The sequence below is a fragment of the Argentina anserina genome, chromosome 7 (assembly GCF_933775445.1).
Source record: "Argentina anserina chromosome 7, drPotAnse1.1, whole genome shotgun sequence".
Taxonomy (NCBI): Eukaryota; Viridiplantae; Streptophyta; class Magnoliopsida; order Rosales; family Rosaceae; genus Argentina; species Argentina anserina.
The window spans coordinates 18,803,030-18,820,469 of NC_065878.1; the positions used below are offsets into that span (position 1 = coordinate 18,803,030).

General features: G+C 37.4%; 4 protein-coding genes across 6 annotated transcripts; all 4 read right to left on the reverse strand.

Moving 5' to 3' along the window:
• Window positions 1–400: 400 nt before the first annotated feature.
• LOC126802024 (enoyl-CoA delta isomerase 1, peroxisomal) lies at window positions 401–1,308 on the reverse strand. The gene has a single exon (XM_050529544.1). It carries the CDS (start codon window positions 1,187–1,189, stop codon window positions 488–490), a length of 702 nt encoding a protein of 233 aa, XP_050385501.1. The 5' UTR covers window positions 1,190–1,308; the 3' UTR covers window positions 401–487.
• Window positions 1,309–1,331: 23 nt separating this feature from the next.
• Window positions 1,332–3,889, reverse strand: LOC126802022 (zinc finger protein GIS2-like). Of its 2 annotated transcripts, none has more exons than XM_050529543.1 (4): window positions 3,749–3,889; window positions 2,974–3,156; window positions 2,118–2,210; window positions 1,332–1,966 (listed from the first exon to the last, which is right to left on the reverse strand). In XM_050529543.1, the coding sequence occupies exons 2-4, from the start codon at window positions 3,072–3,074 to the stop codon at window positions 1,453–1,455; spliced, it is 708 nt and encodes a 235-aa protein (XP_050385500.1). In that variant the 5' UTR covers window positions 3,075–3,156; window positions 3,749–3,889; the 3' UTR covers window positions 1,332–1,452. The 2 variants fall into 2 exon arrangements, with proteins under 2 accessions (XP_050385500.1, XP_050385499.1); XM_050529542.1 differs by having other exon boundaries at window positions 2,118–2,213.
• A 3,997-nt stretch (window positions 3,890–7,886) lies between these two features.
• LOC126801948 (ACT domain-containing protein ACR9) lies at window positions 7,887–10,431 on the reverse strand. The gene is made up of 6 exons (XM_050529446.1): window positions 10,202–10,431; window positions 9,894–10,115; window positions 9,713–9,818; window positions 8,832–9,183; window positions 8,305–8,589; window positions 7,887–8,219 (listed from the first exon to the last, which is right to left on the reverse strand). Exons 1-6 carry the CDS (start codon window positions 10,353–10,355, stop codon window positions 8,073–8,075), a joined length of 1,266 nt encoding a protein of 421 aa, XP_050385403.1. The 5' UTR covers window positions 10,356–10,431; the 3' UTR covers window positions 7,887–8,072.
• A 1,664-nt stretch (window positions 10,432–12,095) lies between these two features.
• On the reverse strand, window positions 12,096–13,439 carry LOC126802903 (ATP synthase small subunit 6, mitochondrial-like). Of its 2 annotated transcripts, XR_007673023.1 has the most exons (3): window positions 13,241–13,346; window positions 13,090–13,132; window positions 12,096–12,329 (listed from the first exon to the last, which is right to left on the reverse strand). XR_007673023.1 is itself a non-coding variant. In XM_050530616.1 (2 exons), the coding sequence occupies exons 1-2, from the start codon at window positions 13,359–13,361 to the stop codon at window positions 13,086–13,088; spliced, it is 168 nt and encodes a 55-aa protein (XP_050386573.1). In that variant the 5' UTR covers window positions 13,362–13,439. The 2 variants fall into 2 exon arrangements, 1 of the variants encoding a protein (XP_050386573.1); XM_050530616.1 differs by lacking the exon at window positions 12,096–12,329 and having other exon boundaries at window positions 13,086–13,132; window positions 13,241–13,439.
• Window positions 13,440–17,440: the final 4,001 nt, after the last annotated feature.

The window sequence follows — 17,440 nt, forward strand, 5'->3', positions numbered from 1 at the left end:
TTCATACTTAAGGTATTTAAATGTGTTCGTTTTTCATGTAATATTTTGAAGTATCCAAGTGTCATATTAACATGTCAAGTGATTCGAGCTCGTGAACCTAATGCTTTGTATCGGCAAAACCCAATCATGTTTAGAAACTACATTCCTCATATCATTTGACATTTTATAAAGAACACAATATAATCCACTTCATATCAACATAGGTTATTTCAAGAAGAGTTAAACTGTGAACATGAACCGCGTCTATAGCACTTGTGATTTAAGAGTACACTATAGTTTCAACTGATTTAGGTGCGCATTTGCGTTCTCATTCTTGTTCACTGATGTAATAATCTTCTATGCACTTCATGCTAATGTATAAGAAAGATCCATCATAAATATAAGTTCTTATTCTAATTTAAAACAAAAAACAAAAAAAATAAAAAAATAAAAAAAATAAAAAAAACATGCCAACAATTTTGCCATCAAACCCGACCCGGCCTAACCCCTAAAGTCGGGATCCAATGCTAGTATGAACCTTTCGAATCTCCTCCAAAACCTCCACCATCAAGCCCATGCGAATCTGAGCGTACACGTGTCCCTTCCACTTCCTCCTAGCGAACTCCTCCCCCATTCTAACCGCCGCCTCAACCGTCTCCTCCGCGCCATCAACCGCCAAATCTATAATCCCCTTCTCCACCGCCACCGCCGCCTTCACCTTATCCGCTCTCAGCATCAAATCGCGCACCGCCGTCGCCGATCCCACCTTGTTCTTAACCAGCGCGTGGAACCAAGCCGGAATCACCAGCGCGATATCCATCTCGCTCATATATATAAACCCCCGATCCTTCCTCATCACAACATAGTCGTGGCACCGCGCCAGGATGAACCCCGCGGCGCAGGCGTGGCCGGTGACGGCGGCGATCGTCGGCAGGGGGAGAGAGATGTAATCCGCCACGATTGAACGGAGCTTGGAGGTCATGAGCTCGCCCCGGACCTTGTCCGACCCGGCCCAGTCCAGATCGTACCCGTTGGAGAAGAATTTGCCGTGCGCGGTGGTGATCAGGGCCACGGAGGATGACGTGGCGGCGGCTCTGACTTGGTTTAAAGCTGATTGGATTGCGTCTAGTAGGGTCGGGTTGAGCCTATGCTCGCCCGGCCCAGTTAAAGTGAGGATGAAGACCTCGCCTTTCTTCTCCAATGTACACATTTTCTTCAACTTCTCAGTTTCTCTCAGAAAATGTGACTTTGAAGAGTTCGAGAAAATTTGGTTAGGATTGTTAATATATAAAGCTGTGGGATTGAGATTTCAAAGCCATCTTTTTTGAATTGGTCTATGTTTTGACTGAGAGTGACACAAAAGTATGGGTCCGAGGATAGCATAGATTCATTATAAAACCAATGTAGCAGTACCAGAGGAGAAAGATCCTACAGACTTTGAACCCTAGCAATCGATTAGGTGCCAACCCTACTTCAGTACCTACGCAGGCCGCGGTCGTGCATCAAGGCCGAAGGGCACTCGTAAGCCTGGTGACCCCTTCCTCCACAGTTGCGGCAGATGACAATGGAGACGCACTCGCGGCTGACATGCCCGGGCTGGCCGCAATTACGGCAGATGATGTCCCGGAAAGGGGCTGCGATGTTTTCCAGGCCTGACTTGGGGCAGTGGCGGGCAACGTGGCCTGATATGTTGCAGATGTTGCAGACAGGCTTGTTGGGGCAGTCACGGGCGAGGTGACCTGGCAGGCGGCAGTTGTTGCATGCTTTCTCATTGGTGCAGGCGACTGCAAAGTGGCCCGGCTTGTAGCAGTTGTTGCAGAGCCTTGCATCATGGGATGGAAGAGAGGGGTTTGAGCAATCACGAGCAAGGTGACCCATCTTACCACACATATGGCAGACCGGATCATTGGAGCATTGGTTTGCAAGATGTCCAGGCTCCTTGCAGTTCCAGCACGTAGTGGTCGAGTTGCATTCAGCAGCAATGTGGCTGATACAAGAATACAGCATTAAAAGTGGTCAAAGACACTTTCAGCAAGCAGATTTAGTGCTAAACTGTTATCAAGTTCACAACTTCCAATTTATCAAATCTAAGCATCCTACAGAAAATCAATGGCTCAGCATAAGTTAAAAGTTCTCACCCAGGAAGTCCACAGTTGTTGCAGACAGTCATATTTGGACAATCTCGGGCAAAATGCCCTGGCCGTTTACATTTGTTGCAAAGAAAATCATTCCTGCTATGTAACACAATATCAGTCACCACATGAGATCTCAGGAGAAGCAACGATAGACGGAAAATTATGGAGTCCAAGTTAAAAGTTTCCTCTCTTGCTGTGCCTTCCTCCAGTTAAAAGTTCTAACTTTTTCCTAAATTCATAATAAGACTTGCTGAAAGTAGCATGAAACAGTCAAATGTTTAGATCACATAAGCACACCAACACACTGATGTTATTTCTATTCCGGATTTTTTGTTTTTCAAACACTAGTATAATGTCTTAAGATTCAGCAGTGATAGGCCCTGACAAGAGTTGATATGTTTAGTAAATGAACTCAAAAACCAAGGGAAGAAGACCATATTTTTCAACAGAATGGCAAAGCACAAGCAACCAAACTAGAACTCATATGACACAAATGCAGCAGTTAAACTTAATATGCAGTACATTAAATTCTGATATTAAATTCACATCCAAACTCATACAATGAGTGTCATATTGTGAAGCCCCTATGGTTCCCTTTCTTGTGTATCAGTCAACTACCGTAATAAAAGTATCAACATATTTATTCTCGACAGTATAATATTCTGCTGATAAAATTATGAAGTCCCTACACCCTCTAAAACCTCCTCGAAAAAACGCTTATACCAAAACAACAAATGCCTGCAGAGAAGTTTGCACAGAGTCGCTCTATGATTATCCTACGAGCATTCAAAAAAAAAAAACACAAGCAAAAAGTGAGCACACTAAACACGAAAGATTCAACCACAATGTGTTGGGATACCTATTCACACGGCGCTCCCGTTCCCTAGGATATGGGGCATCACGGTAAGATGCACGTTCACTGCTACGGAACCTCCTGGATCGAGAGGGACTTTGGCTCATTGTTGCAAACACCAAGTAAAAGCTTCACTGAAATATCTAAAACACTGATCTACAAAATATATCCAGAACAAGCACCACACTCCTGAAAACAGCAAACTCCCACCAATCAAATCTCAAAGCTGACAAACAAAAACCATAAACAGATTCTTCAAACGACCTATCAACCACTGATTTTCACATAAGAACAATAAAACACAAGAAACCCACAATACATCAGTTTTACCAGATATCATCAGTAAAACAAGAAAAACTAAACAAATTACCACTCTTGTTCTTCGCTATTAAAATTACACAGAATCCAAAATCACTGAAAGACAAGAAGCAAAACTAAAGTAATGCAGAAAACCCACATCAGCAAAACTCAAGTAATCACAGAAACATAACATATGAAACTTCAGACTCAAAATTCACATACTTTTCTCAGTGTTCTTGTCACAGAGTCAGTAAAGGTGAAAACTTTACCAAACGAATCTCACTCTTCAACCTTTAATTTCACAATGTATCTATAAATTAAGCTTTCTCTAAACACCCACATGTTCCAAATCTCGACCCTTAAATTTAATAAATTGCAACTGTAAAAATTGTAAAGAGAGAAAAGGAGTCGGAATTTGGAAATGTAAATAAACAGAGGAAAATATAGAGATAATTGAAAGGGAGGAGAGGGGGGTAGTTACCTAGGTCGTCATATCATGTAGGAGAAAGAAAAAGTGGAGATGCAGAATGAAGAAGACGATGCGTGGGAAACCCTCGAGTGAAACTGATTTAGGGATTCGAAGCGGAGAGTTTTATACTTCCTCCATGATGCGCTTAAGTGCACGATCAAAACTACACCGTTTAAACGTGTCATTTGTGTTCATATTTTTTTTGTTCCTTTTTATGCATCAAATAGTGTTGTTGCATTGCACAATATCAAATAAGAGGGCTACTGAAAGCCTCTTTCAAACGGATCGAAACCTATCATCCAAAATGTATGTGTTTTGTGGTATTGGCATTGTAATTTTTTCTTTCTAACACACTATTTTGATAAACCAATTTTTAGAAAAAATGTGTATTGGTAGCAAGCAGAAAAAGAGGCTAAATGATTCAGACGTCATCGAGAGCACCCACTGTCATCCGAGACTAGTCAAAGGAAATCATAAAATGTACATTCAGGGGCGGATCCAAGGCATTGCCTGGTGGGGCTCAAGCCTACCCAATTTTTTTGGGGTTAAAAAAAAAGGTATATATCATTATTTTTGTGGTATTTATATTTGTTCTCAACTAAATTTTTCCTAATTATACTCATTCTACACTTCTGGTCTTTGTTATTTCCCACAACCCTCCTTTCTTGACGCAGTTCAAATCATGTTCGTTATTGAACGTGAAGAGAAAGTGATATTCCCAACGCCGTTTTGGTTCTATTATGTCTTCTAGTTTCTTATTGATATATATATATATATATTCATATATATATATATATTGTAAAATAATTTTATTTAAGAAGAAGAATCAAAATTTCTTAAGTAAAAACTATTTTAATTATCTTTCATCTATCTATTGATTTTGAACTTGTAAGTGAGTTATTGAGGTTCAATCTAATCAATTTGAAAAGAAAAAATTAGTGCGCTTTCTAATGTCTTTTATTTTCATAATATTCTTCTATTTGCATTCACACCCATTTTTAATTTAAAAACTCATTAACATTTACAGTTTACATAGTTGTAGCAGTAAAAAAATATTTTGCCTTCGACCAAACTTAAAGCCCACCCTATGTCGAAATCCTGAATCCGCCACTGCGTACATTCCTTAATTGAAAATCACCTCCGCAACATTTGTCTGAGAATGCGCGTCATTTTTTTTAACTTTTTTGAACACTTTTTTTATTAGAACTACTTTTTTAACACCTTATATTAACTATGTTGTAACTTGAATCAAGTGTAAATCTATACTCTTATAACTAAAATTCACTTTCTCAATTAAAATGGGTGTGAAAATATATGAACACATTTGCACCATATGTTATTATAAAATGAGATTATATAATTCAGTGATAAAAATGTAATTGTAAAAATCAGAAATAGAAAAAAAAAAATTATTCCCTCTACATATAACTTCTCCCTCTATATAACTATCACGCTATCTCCAATATTTACAATAACATCTTTGTAATTAAACACTCACGCTCATCTAGTACTAAATTAAGTTATCTAATTTGATTTTTTTTAATCTAAAATTCATCCAAAACTTTCCATGCCATCAAGTAAATATGCCCATCTGTCAATTTTAGAGGTACGAACAAAAAATCCCTTTCCCACATTCGGGAGGAGAGTGTTAGATTAACTAACGATAACTTGAGGTTCAACATGTAACTCCGTGCTTGTGAACAGGATTCACGATCCAATTGATGCTTGAGCCTTTGTTGATGACAGTGTGAGCAACATGAGCAAGAATAAGCTCAAAGCACTGTAACTTCAGACGAAAACGCTCCTCAGCCAAAGACCTTTTGCTGCGTTAGAACTTCAGTTGTGTAACTTAACTCTCTTGGCGTGGGTAACATATCCCTGCTTGGACTTGTAGTCCAGAAGTTAAGGCGAAACCCTCTGAACGAATCCCATCACATCAGATTGCTTCTTCCGCCATAGCTCAGAGAGCTACTTGTAGCTATCAACTCCCCCGGCGCACAAGCTACAGCCATCAGTCAGGCCGAGGTTTTCGACTCTCGTAAGTCCTGTGTAATCAAACCATGCAGTATCAGAACAACCAGAATACAAGGCAATGACTGAAAAAAAAAAAACAGGGATCGAGACATCACAATTACCTGGTCCTGGGGCAACATTGGTACAGAGAATTCACCGTAGCATTTTTCGCCTTGAGTAGCTTAGCAGTCATTATCATTATATGATTTATATCTTCCCCCATGATCATTATATCTTCCTCCGTGAGATCGAGACTTAATGAGAGGAGAACTAGACTAGAGAAAGGGAGAAAGTGAGAAAATAGGGTTAACGATCGAGCACATGCACGATGGTTTATATAACATTAGGGATCCGTATAAGAAAGCTAGAAGATTTGAGTTTTTTTGAAAAAGTATAAATGGTGGGGATCATCGTGTGATGATTATATATACCAAAATCTTTGTATCTTTTTTTGGCAAGTTAAACCAATGGAGAGGCCTTTACTTACAAATGCAGATGATTCCTTACCAATTACTGTTTGGATATTACAGTAAAAAGAATTGGTGAGAGCCACTTAGCTCAAAAGCGTTTGCTTATTTTAATTTCAATTTTCAACATAAAAGAATTTGAACTGAGTTCAATCTACGCCTCGTTCATATATAGGTTAAGATGATATAAACTTAATTTTGATCATGAATTTGAAAACTAATTATCTGGTTATCTGGTATATATTCTTGACTTTTGGAGATACGTTAAAACTTATTAAAAGATCCAAATTTTGAAGAGTATATATATATTGGGGATTCGAAGAGTTACTACAGTAGTTGGCCTTGTGACAAGTACTTGCATGCGTCAGATTTACAATGAAAGTTATTCATTTGGCCTTCAAAATTTACAAGTGAACTCAAAGGACGATATGGATAACTGACTACGAACATTGCTTCATTACAGTACATACAACTATACAAGGCTACAAAGCTACAAAGCCTGTGAAAGTTCATAAAATAGAACTTATAACAAGCATCTGAAACGTGTCTAATTCTTGTAAAATTGAGGAGATACTACTAGCAACTGATTTGGGCGGCATTGATATAGTGCAACATTATATTTGTTTACACAAAGAGGTGATTATTAATTACTGTGAATAATCACGACAGTAAATATACAATTGAGTATGATTGTCTATAATTGATGTTCATCTTACATACGGGCTCTCGATCGGAAAACCCCTCTCGCTCCTTTGTACGTCTTAAATTCTGCTTGATGGTCGGGTGCGCAGGAAACCCACATTCATGCCTAACGTCTCAGAGGCTTGCAATGTATTGTGTTCTGATATCGGCAGTATTGATATGGTACCGCCGAGTATTTGTTTACACACAGAGATGACTGTAGCAATCACAATAGTCATCATATTGATCACTTGTATCTGCCTCCATGACAACAACCTTAACTATCTCACACACTACTGACTTGCATCAATTGCTCAACTCATAATCTAATACACTAAATTGAATTGGAAAAAGAAAAGGAATGAAAAGAATTGAGCTTGGATTTTGGGAAGGAATTGAAAATTATATGGGAAAGAAGACGAGACTGAGGGTTTTGAGAAAACGGGAGCCATAGAGGAGTCTTATATAGAAGAAAGAAAAATAACAAGCGTAATTTGTGTTTATCAAAATCTAAACAAATCTTACTAATAAATACAATAGAATATGTTAATCTGGATAGGAATTCAATTAAATCTGTCAATTTTGCGAAATTTACTAGAGTTCGTGAACTATAAAGAGTCAAACAACGTTAATTAAAATCTAAATTGGTTTTGGGACTCATTTTTGGGTTTTGGGGGTCTCTTATTAAAGTCTTATGGACTACTCAGGAAATTCCAGATGTTCTGCTGTTTAGCGAAGTCGTTTAGAAACCCTATTGTACGATAACCCCACAGTTTAACCACTTAAGATCACATCGGGACATGAGTCTACATGTAAAGAAGTAAAGAAAAAAACAGTTGAAAATGAAAATACAACATACATGTGTTCCAAACTTGCTAGAATACATAAGTTACAGATCCAGGACGTCTATTCTTGCAGAAGATGAAAATAAAACATTTTTTTATGATGAAAAATAAAACATACATATACTCGAAACAGAAAAAAAGTTTTGCAGTCTCACAGAAGTGTCTTAGCACACAACTATGGACTTTCCCCTGCTTAATTAGCCTGTAGATTCTACATGCCATTACTAATTTACTACACATAACTACAATCATTTCGATGAGAGAATTGCTGTAAGCCAAACTATATGGATGGCAACTGCAAACTATCAAAAGAGCAGCAGATGTAACAGTTCACCATCCCATCAGTGTTCTTCTAACTCTTTCTTCGATCTTATCTCTAGCTTCTCTGCTCCCCAAAGGAAATTCACAGCTATCATCCAAAAGAAACCTATATACTTCCCACTGGCAATCATGAGTCTCATGCCTTACAATTTCAGCCTACATATCAACAACAAAAACAATGAGAATTTCACTCATGAGAAAATGATTAAAAAGGAATGAATAAACCAGTACAAGTTTTTACCAAGAAAATGGATAATCCCAACTTTTTCAGTGCAAGAGTAACATCATGAAAGACGAGGGGCCGTCCTTTTCCAGATAACTCAACCGGATTTGCCACTAGGAGTTCAGTATCAGGACCTTTGTTGGTAACAATCACTCTCAGTGGATTTAGCATCTCTTCCTTCAACCGAGAACACAATGCAACCTGTCTTTCAGGATCTAAAATCTTTTTCCCATTCGTATGCTGAATAAACAGTTCCACGTTTCGGATGCCTTTGACAGTAGAAGAGAATCTACCATATGCGATCTATTTGAAAACAATACAGACTAAGATCAGCAAATTTTTAATTCCATATATCATTTAAATAAAATTAAAAAGTTTAAAAGAACATAAAACCAACATTGAATAGGTTTAGTAGTGAGCCCTGAGAAGGACAACTGATTTTTTAAATCAGATTCTAACCAATGCAAGGACCCTATATTTTGGATAAAATACACCAAACATTGCCAATAGCAAACTCTAAAGTCTAAAGTAGCTGTCACAAGTACCTGAATGTTGCAATCCTTGGAAGTCCTTAGTATGTCATAAAAGAGTCCTTTTTGATCTACACATTGTATTTGCAGCAATGTATGAACAGGGCTCAGTGTATTATCCACTGTAATACTTGTGCTTTTCGAGGTTGCCAGACCCGGGGTGAGAGCTTTTGAAGAAGCTTTGTCATCTGTTGGCTGATGGCTAAATAATTCTTCAGCAACAGCTGATGGAAGAGAATAATTTCCCTGCACACTTTCATATTCAGGCCCTGCCAACTGAACCTCACATGTGATACAGTATTCTCCTAGGGCAGACATCAGATGCTCACATATGTCATCTCTCCTCTGCTTTGTGTGTAGCAAATCTCTGAAATTATATGTTACCAGGTAGTCAAACACTGTTCTGCTGAAGTATAACCAACAGTTGAAACATACAATTCATCACATCATGATTGCTTAATTCAGATACTAGTCTATTATCGGTCACTGGAGTCAAACTTAGGGCAATAAATCCTTTTCAAGACTATAGTTTTAGTTGCAATAAATGGTCCCAAATCAAACATGAGAACAGAAGAAATGTCAATCCAGTCTATCTATTCATTAAGCAACATGCGTATCAGGCATTTCCAAGAAAGCGACTCGAGGATGTTCAAGAATAAAACACGATTAGACCATTCTTCTGATAATTTTGCCCACGCAATTAATTGTACCATGCTAATGGGCATAAGTATCATCGGACAAGAAAACCACAATTTAGCATCTAAATTCAATGTATTAAGAGTCCCCGAATCCTGAAAGCTACCCAACCACAAATTATACTTGCAGCAACACAAAGCACAACAGAATAATGATCACTACAGTATTAAAAGGTTCAAACTTGCAAACGAAACACTTACAAGCAATCAGTGATGAAGAAGAGGTCCAAAACCCTCCCATCCGGAGTCAGCATCACTTTCACCCTCTGAATCAGAATCTCAAGCTCACACAGCACCTTAGTAATATCTACACGCCACAACACAAAACCAATTAAACAAGAGTCAGAAATGACAAAAATTGCTGTTTACTACTAATTCTCACCATGCAGAGCTCCCCTCTGGTCAAAGCACCAACACTTCAAAAGATACACCGGAGACGGCGATGGAGCACTAGACTGAATATTCAGATAAACCTTATAGAAACACGAAGACGGACACGCCGACACAAGCCTCTCCTTCAAGCTGTCCCAATCCACCTTCATCCAGCTCTCATTCTGCACCACCCACAACACTATGTAGCACCACTTCCCATCCGTCGTGAAATCTACACACCAAAAAAAACCGGAATCAAAATCTCAATTTACCAAATACCCCAAAGACACAACAATCTCGATGCTTATCATTTGTTACCTCCTTTGCTAATGCAGAGCCCGAACTGAAGCACGACTCTGCAGAGGTCGCAGCCGAGTCCCGGCTCGTCGGGACAATTGACTGTCACGACGGTCGGGTCGCCGGGGTTCTTCCCCGGCTGGATGATAACGACGTCGTCGCTTTGAATCCCCATGGCTTTGGATTATTTACGAAAATGCCACTGGGAATCGGTTGGCTCTCGGAAGAGAGCGATAAGGCAGAAAAGAACGCCCGGGCATTTAGAGAGAGAGAGAGAGAGAGAGAGAGGAAGGAGGTACGCGGCGTTCCACCGCCGCCTTTAACCTTTCGATTGCCGACAGCGATGGGTTTCGTTGTGGGACCCGACACGATGATTAGTTTCCACGTCAGACTGTTTTAGCGGTTCTCTGGAGTTGTTGGGCCCACGTTTTTTTAATACTAATCTGATTTTTCTTTGGTGTGAAATACTTAATTAGTGATAATTGAGAACGAGATTGAAACGGACGTCGGAGCAACCAAATGGACCAAACTGGAGGAAAATGACAGCTCGATTTGTTGGATCTGGAATGTGAGATCTGGAATTTCTGGAAAGATTCGTGTCAGAAATTTTTGTTGTGTGGGCCCGCGTAACAACACCACAAATTTAAGAAAATTTTAATATAAATCAATTTATGAGTGAGATCATAATAATAATATATGTTGTCAACTGTTAGATGTATGATGTATCAGGTGCGGATCCAGGAATTAGAGTATGGAGGGACTTGAATTTGTTAATTAAATAAGTAAACATATTATAATGAAAAATCTCGACGGTGTAATTTTTTTATTGATTAGAAATAAAAAATACACATCTATAAAAGAGTCTTACAGCTCAAATACGATACAAAAAATATAAACTAACTAAATTTGACTTTATGATTCGATAAATTCTCAAAATCTTCAATCACCACCGCATTGTTAATAGAATCTGCGTACTCATTCTCAATGTAAATGACCATGCAATTATCAAGAAACATATTATCCATCTAAATAGATTTTCCCAATTGCCTATTACTAGATTTCCAACAAATTTTAACCCTAAATGAGTAAAATCTGAATTGATTCAATTGATTGAAATACTTACATTGGATTTAAGTATGATGACAGAAATAAAAGAGAGCTCACATGGACTTGATTAACATTCTTTTGAGAGCTCACAGAGAATGGAGAAAATTAAGTTGGAGAGAGTGGAGAGTGTTGAATTGTCCCCGACATTTTGGGTGGGCTTGAGCTGAACTTAAAGAGCCCTAGGCTTCAAATATATACATTAGTACTACTAATTTTTTCCCTCCAAGAATTTAGGAGGGACTTGAGTCCCTCCCCCCCAAACTATAACCTAGATCCGCCCCTGGAATGTATAACATGCATTGATATATAATAGGTTAACCCCACGATTTAAGCGTAAAGATCTAGATATTTTGATTACCATGCATCTGTATTCATATTAAAGTAATTAATTTTAACCATCCACAATAGATAAATACATGCACGCCATGCATCCAAGAGACACTAATTCTATTAATGTTGGCCTTAAGTCCTCGGTGATACCATCGGATGCCAGGCTTTTTATTAGGGCGAAGTAGAGATGAGAAGAAGTGAAGAAGGTAAGTATAATCTACATTGCCTGTCCAATAATATTCCCCGAAATTTTACCATGATGTTAAAACAGATTTGAATCCAAAGCAAAGAGCAAGTAGTTGAATCTGAATAACTTATGTGATTTTATTCAGAAAGTGAAAGACAATATAAATAGCAATAAAATTCAGAAAAAAAGCAGCAAAAGGATAACTAAGACCTGGTAAGTGGTAACAAACCAATTCTGCAGCATAAATCTTGAACTGCAATACTGAAGATAAAGAAGGTAAGGTTGCTTGTAAAATCTTTACTTCACATTATCAAGGATTTAAGGCCGTATAAATCAGGCTTAAACATTTGAAATTCATTGTCAAAACAGTGACGTTCATTACCACATTAATACAAATCACCAATGGATCCAAAGTTCCAAACAGAACTCTCCCACTATTACTTCTACAAGCAACTATGTCGCATTTATTGATACTCTCCTTTCTTTGCCCAACTGAAACCTTTAACAATCAATTTGCTAAATCACCTACGATCACAATAAAAAGATGATTTATGTCAATGCCAAGAAAGATATACATGATTACATGAATATAGACTGAGGAACTAGTGAGTAGTGCTATGCTGATTTTTAGAATAATGTCGTGGACACGTCTCTATATTGTATAATTGGAAATTTGAAGCTAACGAAATCATAATGATGATTAACAAATTGAAACTTGTTATATAAATTCCCCCCTCCCTCTCAACATTGGTAATGTATCATAACCACATTATAAGGTTCAATATAGTTTGCCAGACGTTGATGATGACAATTTTGCCTATAACAAAGGAATAAATTGTTGTGCATATGTCAAGCCCTTCACCGTGACTACATGACTACACCTCATTAACCACTTCCTAGTATGCTAATTCTTGATCAGATGTATCAATCAATCAATCAATCAATCACTACATTATGGTCGTAGATTTTTATGCGCAAATCCCCTACAACACTAAAAATTTGACTCGACCAACAGAGGCCTAAATATCCGAAATTTATCTATCTAGAATCTACAATGCTACTAGGCCTGAAGCACTTTTGAGGCAAGCTATTCATGATGGACTAATCAAAACTTACAACTTACCACATTACTTGACAAAAACAAAAACAACTCGATTCAATGAAAGCATCATCAGCTACCACAAATGAATCACAATCAGTACAAAATCCAATACAAATTGCAAAAAATTAAACATAAAAGTGGAGCAATTTCGAATAAACTGAGTTTGTTCGAGAGAGGCCTTACTTCTTGTGCCTCTGCACGAAAGGTGAGTTCTTTGCGTCCTCCTCTGCAAAATAAGAAGAACCCAGAAACCAATCGAATTAAAACAACTCTTTGAGGCCGAGAGAGAGAGAATGAGAAAGAGAAAAGATGGAGTGGGTGAGTGAGTGAGTACCAGTGAGGCCGAGAGAGAACTTGGTGATGAGAGTGCCGGTGATGGCGAAGCCGACAAGGAATGGCCAGTTCCGATTCCACTCGCGCTTGAAGAACACGGGCCATGGATCGAACTTCCTCATCTTCCTTGATCTTCTTTGCTTTCTTCTTCTCCTTCTTCTCTTGGCAAATACAAAGTCGTCAAAAATGCGTTCTTTGGATTTGGCTCAGTGTAAATACTTGTTTATGAGTCGGATTCGGGTCGTAACCCAACCCATGGGTATAACCGTATCTGTATAAGTAGACATTTTCTCTTGTCCAATATAAAACTTCATATTACTAAGGTGAGAAACGAAGCTAGTCTTCATCTTCATGTGACCATTGGTGGTGCGGTGGATCAAAAGAAGAGGAGGCCTTGCATGAGAAGGAAGACCCAGTCAAATTAGCCAGGATGCTTGCCTGGCCAAACATGAGCTAGAGGCTTATGGATATACACAACTGGAAGCCCTAAGCAGGAGCAGGCAAGTCATCCTTGGCTACCAAACAAGACTCTTGTTCCCATGTCAAGCCTATCTTCCTCCAACCAACATCCACTGATCACTCTCTACAATGGAGGATGCCAGACTCTGCAGCCTGCAAAGCTAAACAATAAAGCATAGTCTCTGTTTCTTGGGAAAACTCATGGGGTCGATCTTGGACACTTGGACAATGATAAACCAACTTGATCGATTTATCTTGACTATTTATGATGCTTTGATTTTTTATTTTTGGTCATGATGGTTACGCAAACGGTACACAATCTTGCCTCAAATGGAACTTATCCATATGCCATTATTCTTGTTGCAAAAGATGTACTGAGTTTTGGTTTATGTGTGTCAAAGGAATTCAGAGAGCATCTCTTCTGTTCATGTGGTAAAATAATCCTTTGCTATAATGCTAAGGGTGTGATTCTAGCAGTGTTAAGACTTCAACCAAAGTGAAATGCTCCACCCGTCCACCTTCCAGTTCAAGTTAAAGTTATTGATAAGATTACCCCTCAACAACTAATTAGTTTGTTTGTAATATTTGTGATAAATGAAAATATGTTAATTTATTTTGTTATGAAATGAAGTGACGAAAATGCCCTTGAAAATTTGTGTAAGATGAAGTCACTAACAGTGTTAGCTAATGGAATGAACCAAAATTAGGCTAAGATGAAGACTTAAGGTATTAATGTGATAGTTTCTAAATATGAGGTACTAAAAGTTAGAATGACCGATAGTTGCGGTATCGTTTAGTGAAATCTCTCATTTCTTTATACATTTGAAATCCACAGGGCTGAGGCATCATATTGGTTGAGGAGTAAAACGATATATCAAGAATATATCGAGGATATATCAGTATATATCGGATTTATTAGATTTACTTATTTTTAATTAAATTTATAATTCAATTGGTAACGAATAAATTAAGAAAATAAAAATAGTTTAATTTTTTGACAATATAAATATATGCAACAACACCAAATAATAATAAAAGGTTTATAAAAAGGATTGGTTGAGCTCGAAAGTCATCATAAACTTTTTTGTCATCGAATTCAACTCAAACTCAATATCAATGTCCTCCTTCTTATCTTCATCCTCATATTCCATTAGTTATATGGGCTATATTTCCCCAAACGATGTCATTTTAATAAAAATTAAATATAGATAAACATTATATATATGTAATGAAAAAAAAAACTTTTAAAAAAAGAGAAGAAAAAAAAAATTGGGTTAACCCCATTTTGACCCGATATATTGGAGTTTGACCGATATTTGACCGTTGATTGATAAATTCAACCGATATGAGAATATCGTATCAGATTCTAAATATCACCGATATATCCGATATTTAGAACATTGGTTACAATAAAATGCTCAAAAGCTCTATCATAAGCATTTAAATATTTCAAAAGCAAAAGAGAAATGTTAATTTATTTTGTTATGAAATGATATATATTGATCAACTTATTTTTTTAATAGAACTTAAAATCGGAGAGAAATGAAAGTTGAAATCGAAGAGTAATAAAGTGACGAAAATGCCCTTAAAATTAATGTGAAATGAAGCCATTAACGGTGTTAGTTGACGGAATGAGTTAAAATTGAAACTTAAAGTATCGATATAATAATTTCTAAACATGAGTTACTAGACATTATAATGATCAATAATTCGGCTACCGTCGGTTTTTAATAGTCTATAAGGATTACAATAGTATGAGGATTAATTCAATAGGATACAACGGATCTCTAAGACAGAAGTTGGATTTGACAGGCAGCAAAAGAAAAAGGACAATGGTACTTTCTATATAAATTATATAATTGTTCAATCAAACCAAACGCACGACGCAATATTTGATTTTTAAAAAATCACTACGAAGTTCTGAAAACTAGGAATGGTATGTTAAAATAGGAGCAGCAAAATGTCTCCAAAACACACCCCTATAAATAAAAATATAAGTTACAACCTAACTGATCTGAGTTAGCTTCGCTATAGAACAGATAAATAACTAAAACGTATTATAGCACAAGCAACAGTCTTCAGTCTTCACTCTTGGATACCCCCATCTGCGAAGTATCTGTCACTATTAGCTAGTACAACAGTCTTCACTCCACAATGCATCTCTTCACTCTACAATTGATAAAATTAAAACAACAGTACATTAATCCCCTGTAATCAATTAGTAGTAGATCATAATCTCAAGGTAAAGTAGTAAACGATACCAAAGACCAAAGAGAATAGGGACCTGGGTTAGCATATATCATACAAAGGTACTTGCTCATGATATAACGCTCATCTTTACATCAATTTTTTTTTTAAAAAAAATCAAAGCAATCTTAAATCAGCGAAAGTTGAGATAAGCGGATCATTGGCTTATTTTGGAAGTCTGATAAAATAAAAACAAGATCGGCAAATTTGCCAATGAATAAGCCTATTCCAAGGGGTTTATTTTGAGAATGATATAAAAGGCTAGTGTTGTCACCCACAACAACAAAACCACTTACAAGGATACTATGACAACATCTAATATGAAATAAGCAAGAGTTCACTTGAGAAAAAGCCAAGTGGACAAGTCCAGAAACACAGATGAAGACTGTACCTGCTTCAGATATACTTCATGGATAGTGTTTTAAATTTACCCTCCACTTCCATTCCTTTCTCTTGTCCAATATCCCTGTCAATGAAAGCGTGAATGTAAATTCCCTTGGGCATCTGATTATCGAAATATAATAAACAACCCTGATATATTGCTAAACGTACAGTTCAAATATGTTGCTCATATGAAATCCAGAATCTGAGTTTAAGCTCAGAACTTTTCTGTTTGTCAGTTGAAATTGAAAAATTGTGATGGAGGCAAAATAGAGTGCACAGCGGACTTGAGTGACACACCAAGATGTACCCCTGTGGTTGATGGAAACCTCTGTTAATTTATTTATATAAGCTTCATATAGTACTGTGTTGGCTACTAATGAATTCCATGTCTCCAAGCAAAAATGTTGAGCTAAATACCCATTCATAACTAAACTCAAAAAGTAATCAGTAGAGATAGGTTGCATAACCGAAATCATGTCTGCTGAAATTTTTCTATAAATAAGTTTGTCCATTGCTCAGTTCACCCCATACCAAAAGCCCCAGTTTCTCCAAGTTATAAAGTAAGTTAGAGAAGAACCAAACACAGTCGGTTCTACTAAGCAGAGGATGACTACTGAATTGAAACCATGACAAGAGGATTCAAATGAATGTAATATTTGAGCAACAGATTGACAATAAGAGATGGTGCGGGTGATATATCTGTGTCTTCTAATTAAGTTCTACATGAAACAATCACTATAGAATACAAAGCAAAGCCTCTGAAGCGAAGTATATAACAACAGGAAATTAAAGACATTCATAATCATAAAGCACATAATGAAGAGAATAAGAACAGGACTAGTTGCTTACACAACTGCAGCGCCATTGACCAAAATGGGGGTGGTTTCATTGTCATGGACACTAAACACCCGCTGAAACAACAAGTCAGCACTGAAGTTCGGAGCTTGATCAGCATTATTATCATTCCAGAGAGCCCGGAGTACGAACTTGGAGCAGTGCACCTCACAAAATTGTGCATCAGGTGAGTGCCGAGACCAAACCACGACCACTTTGGGATAGCCATCGACCATCCCAACTCGCCACATTCTGCCAAAAGTGTAATCGTCTCCAG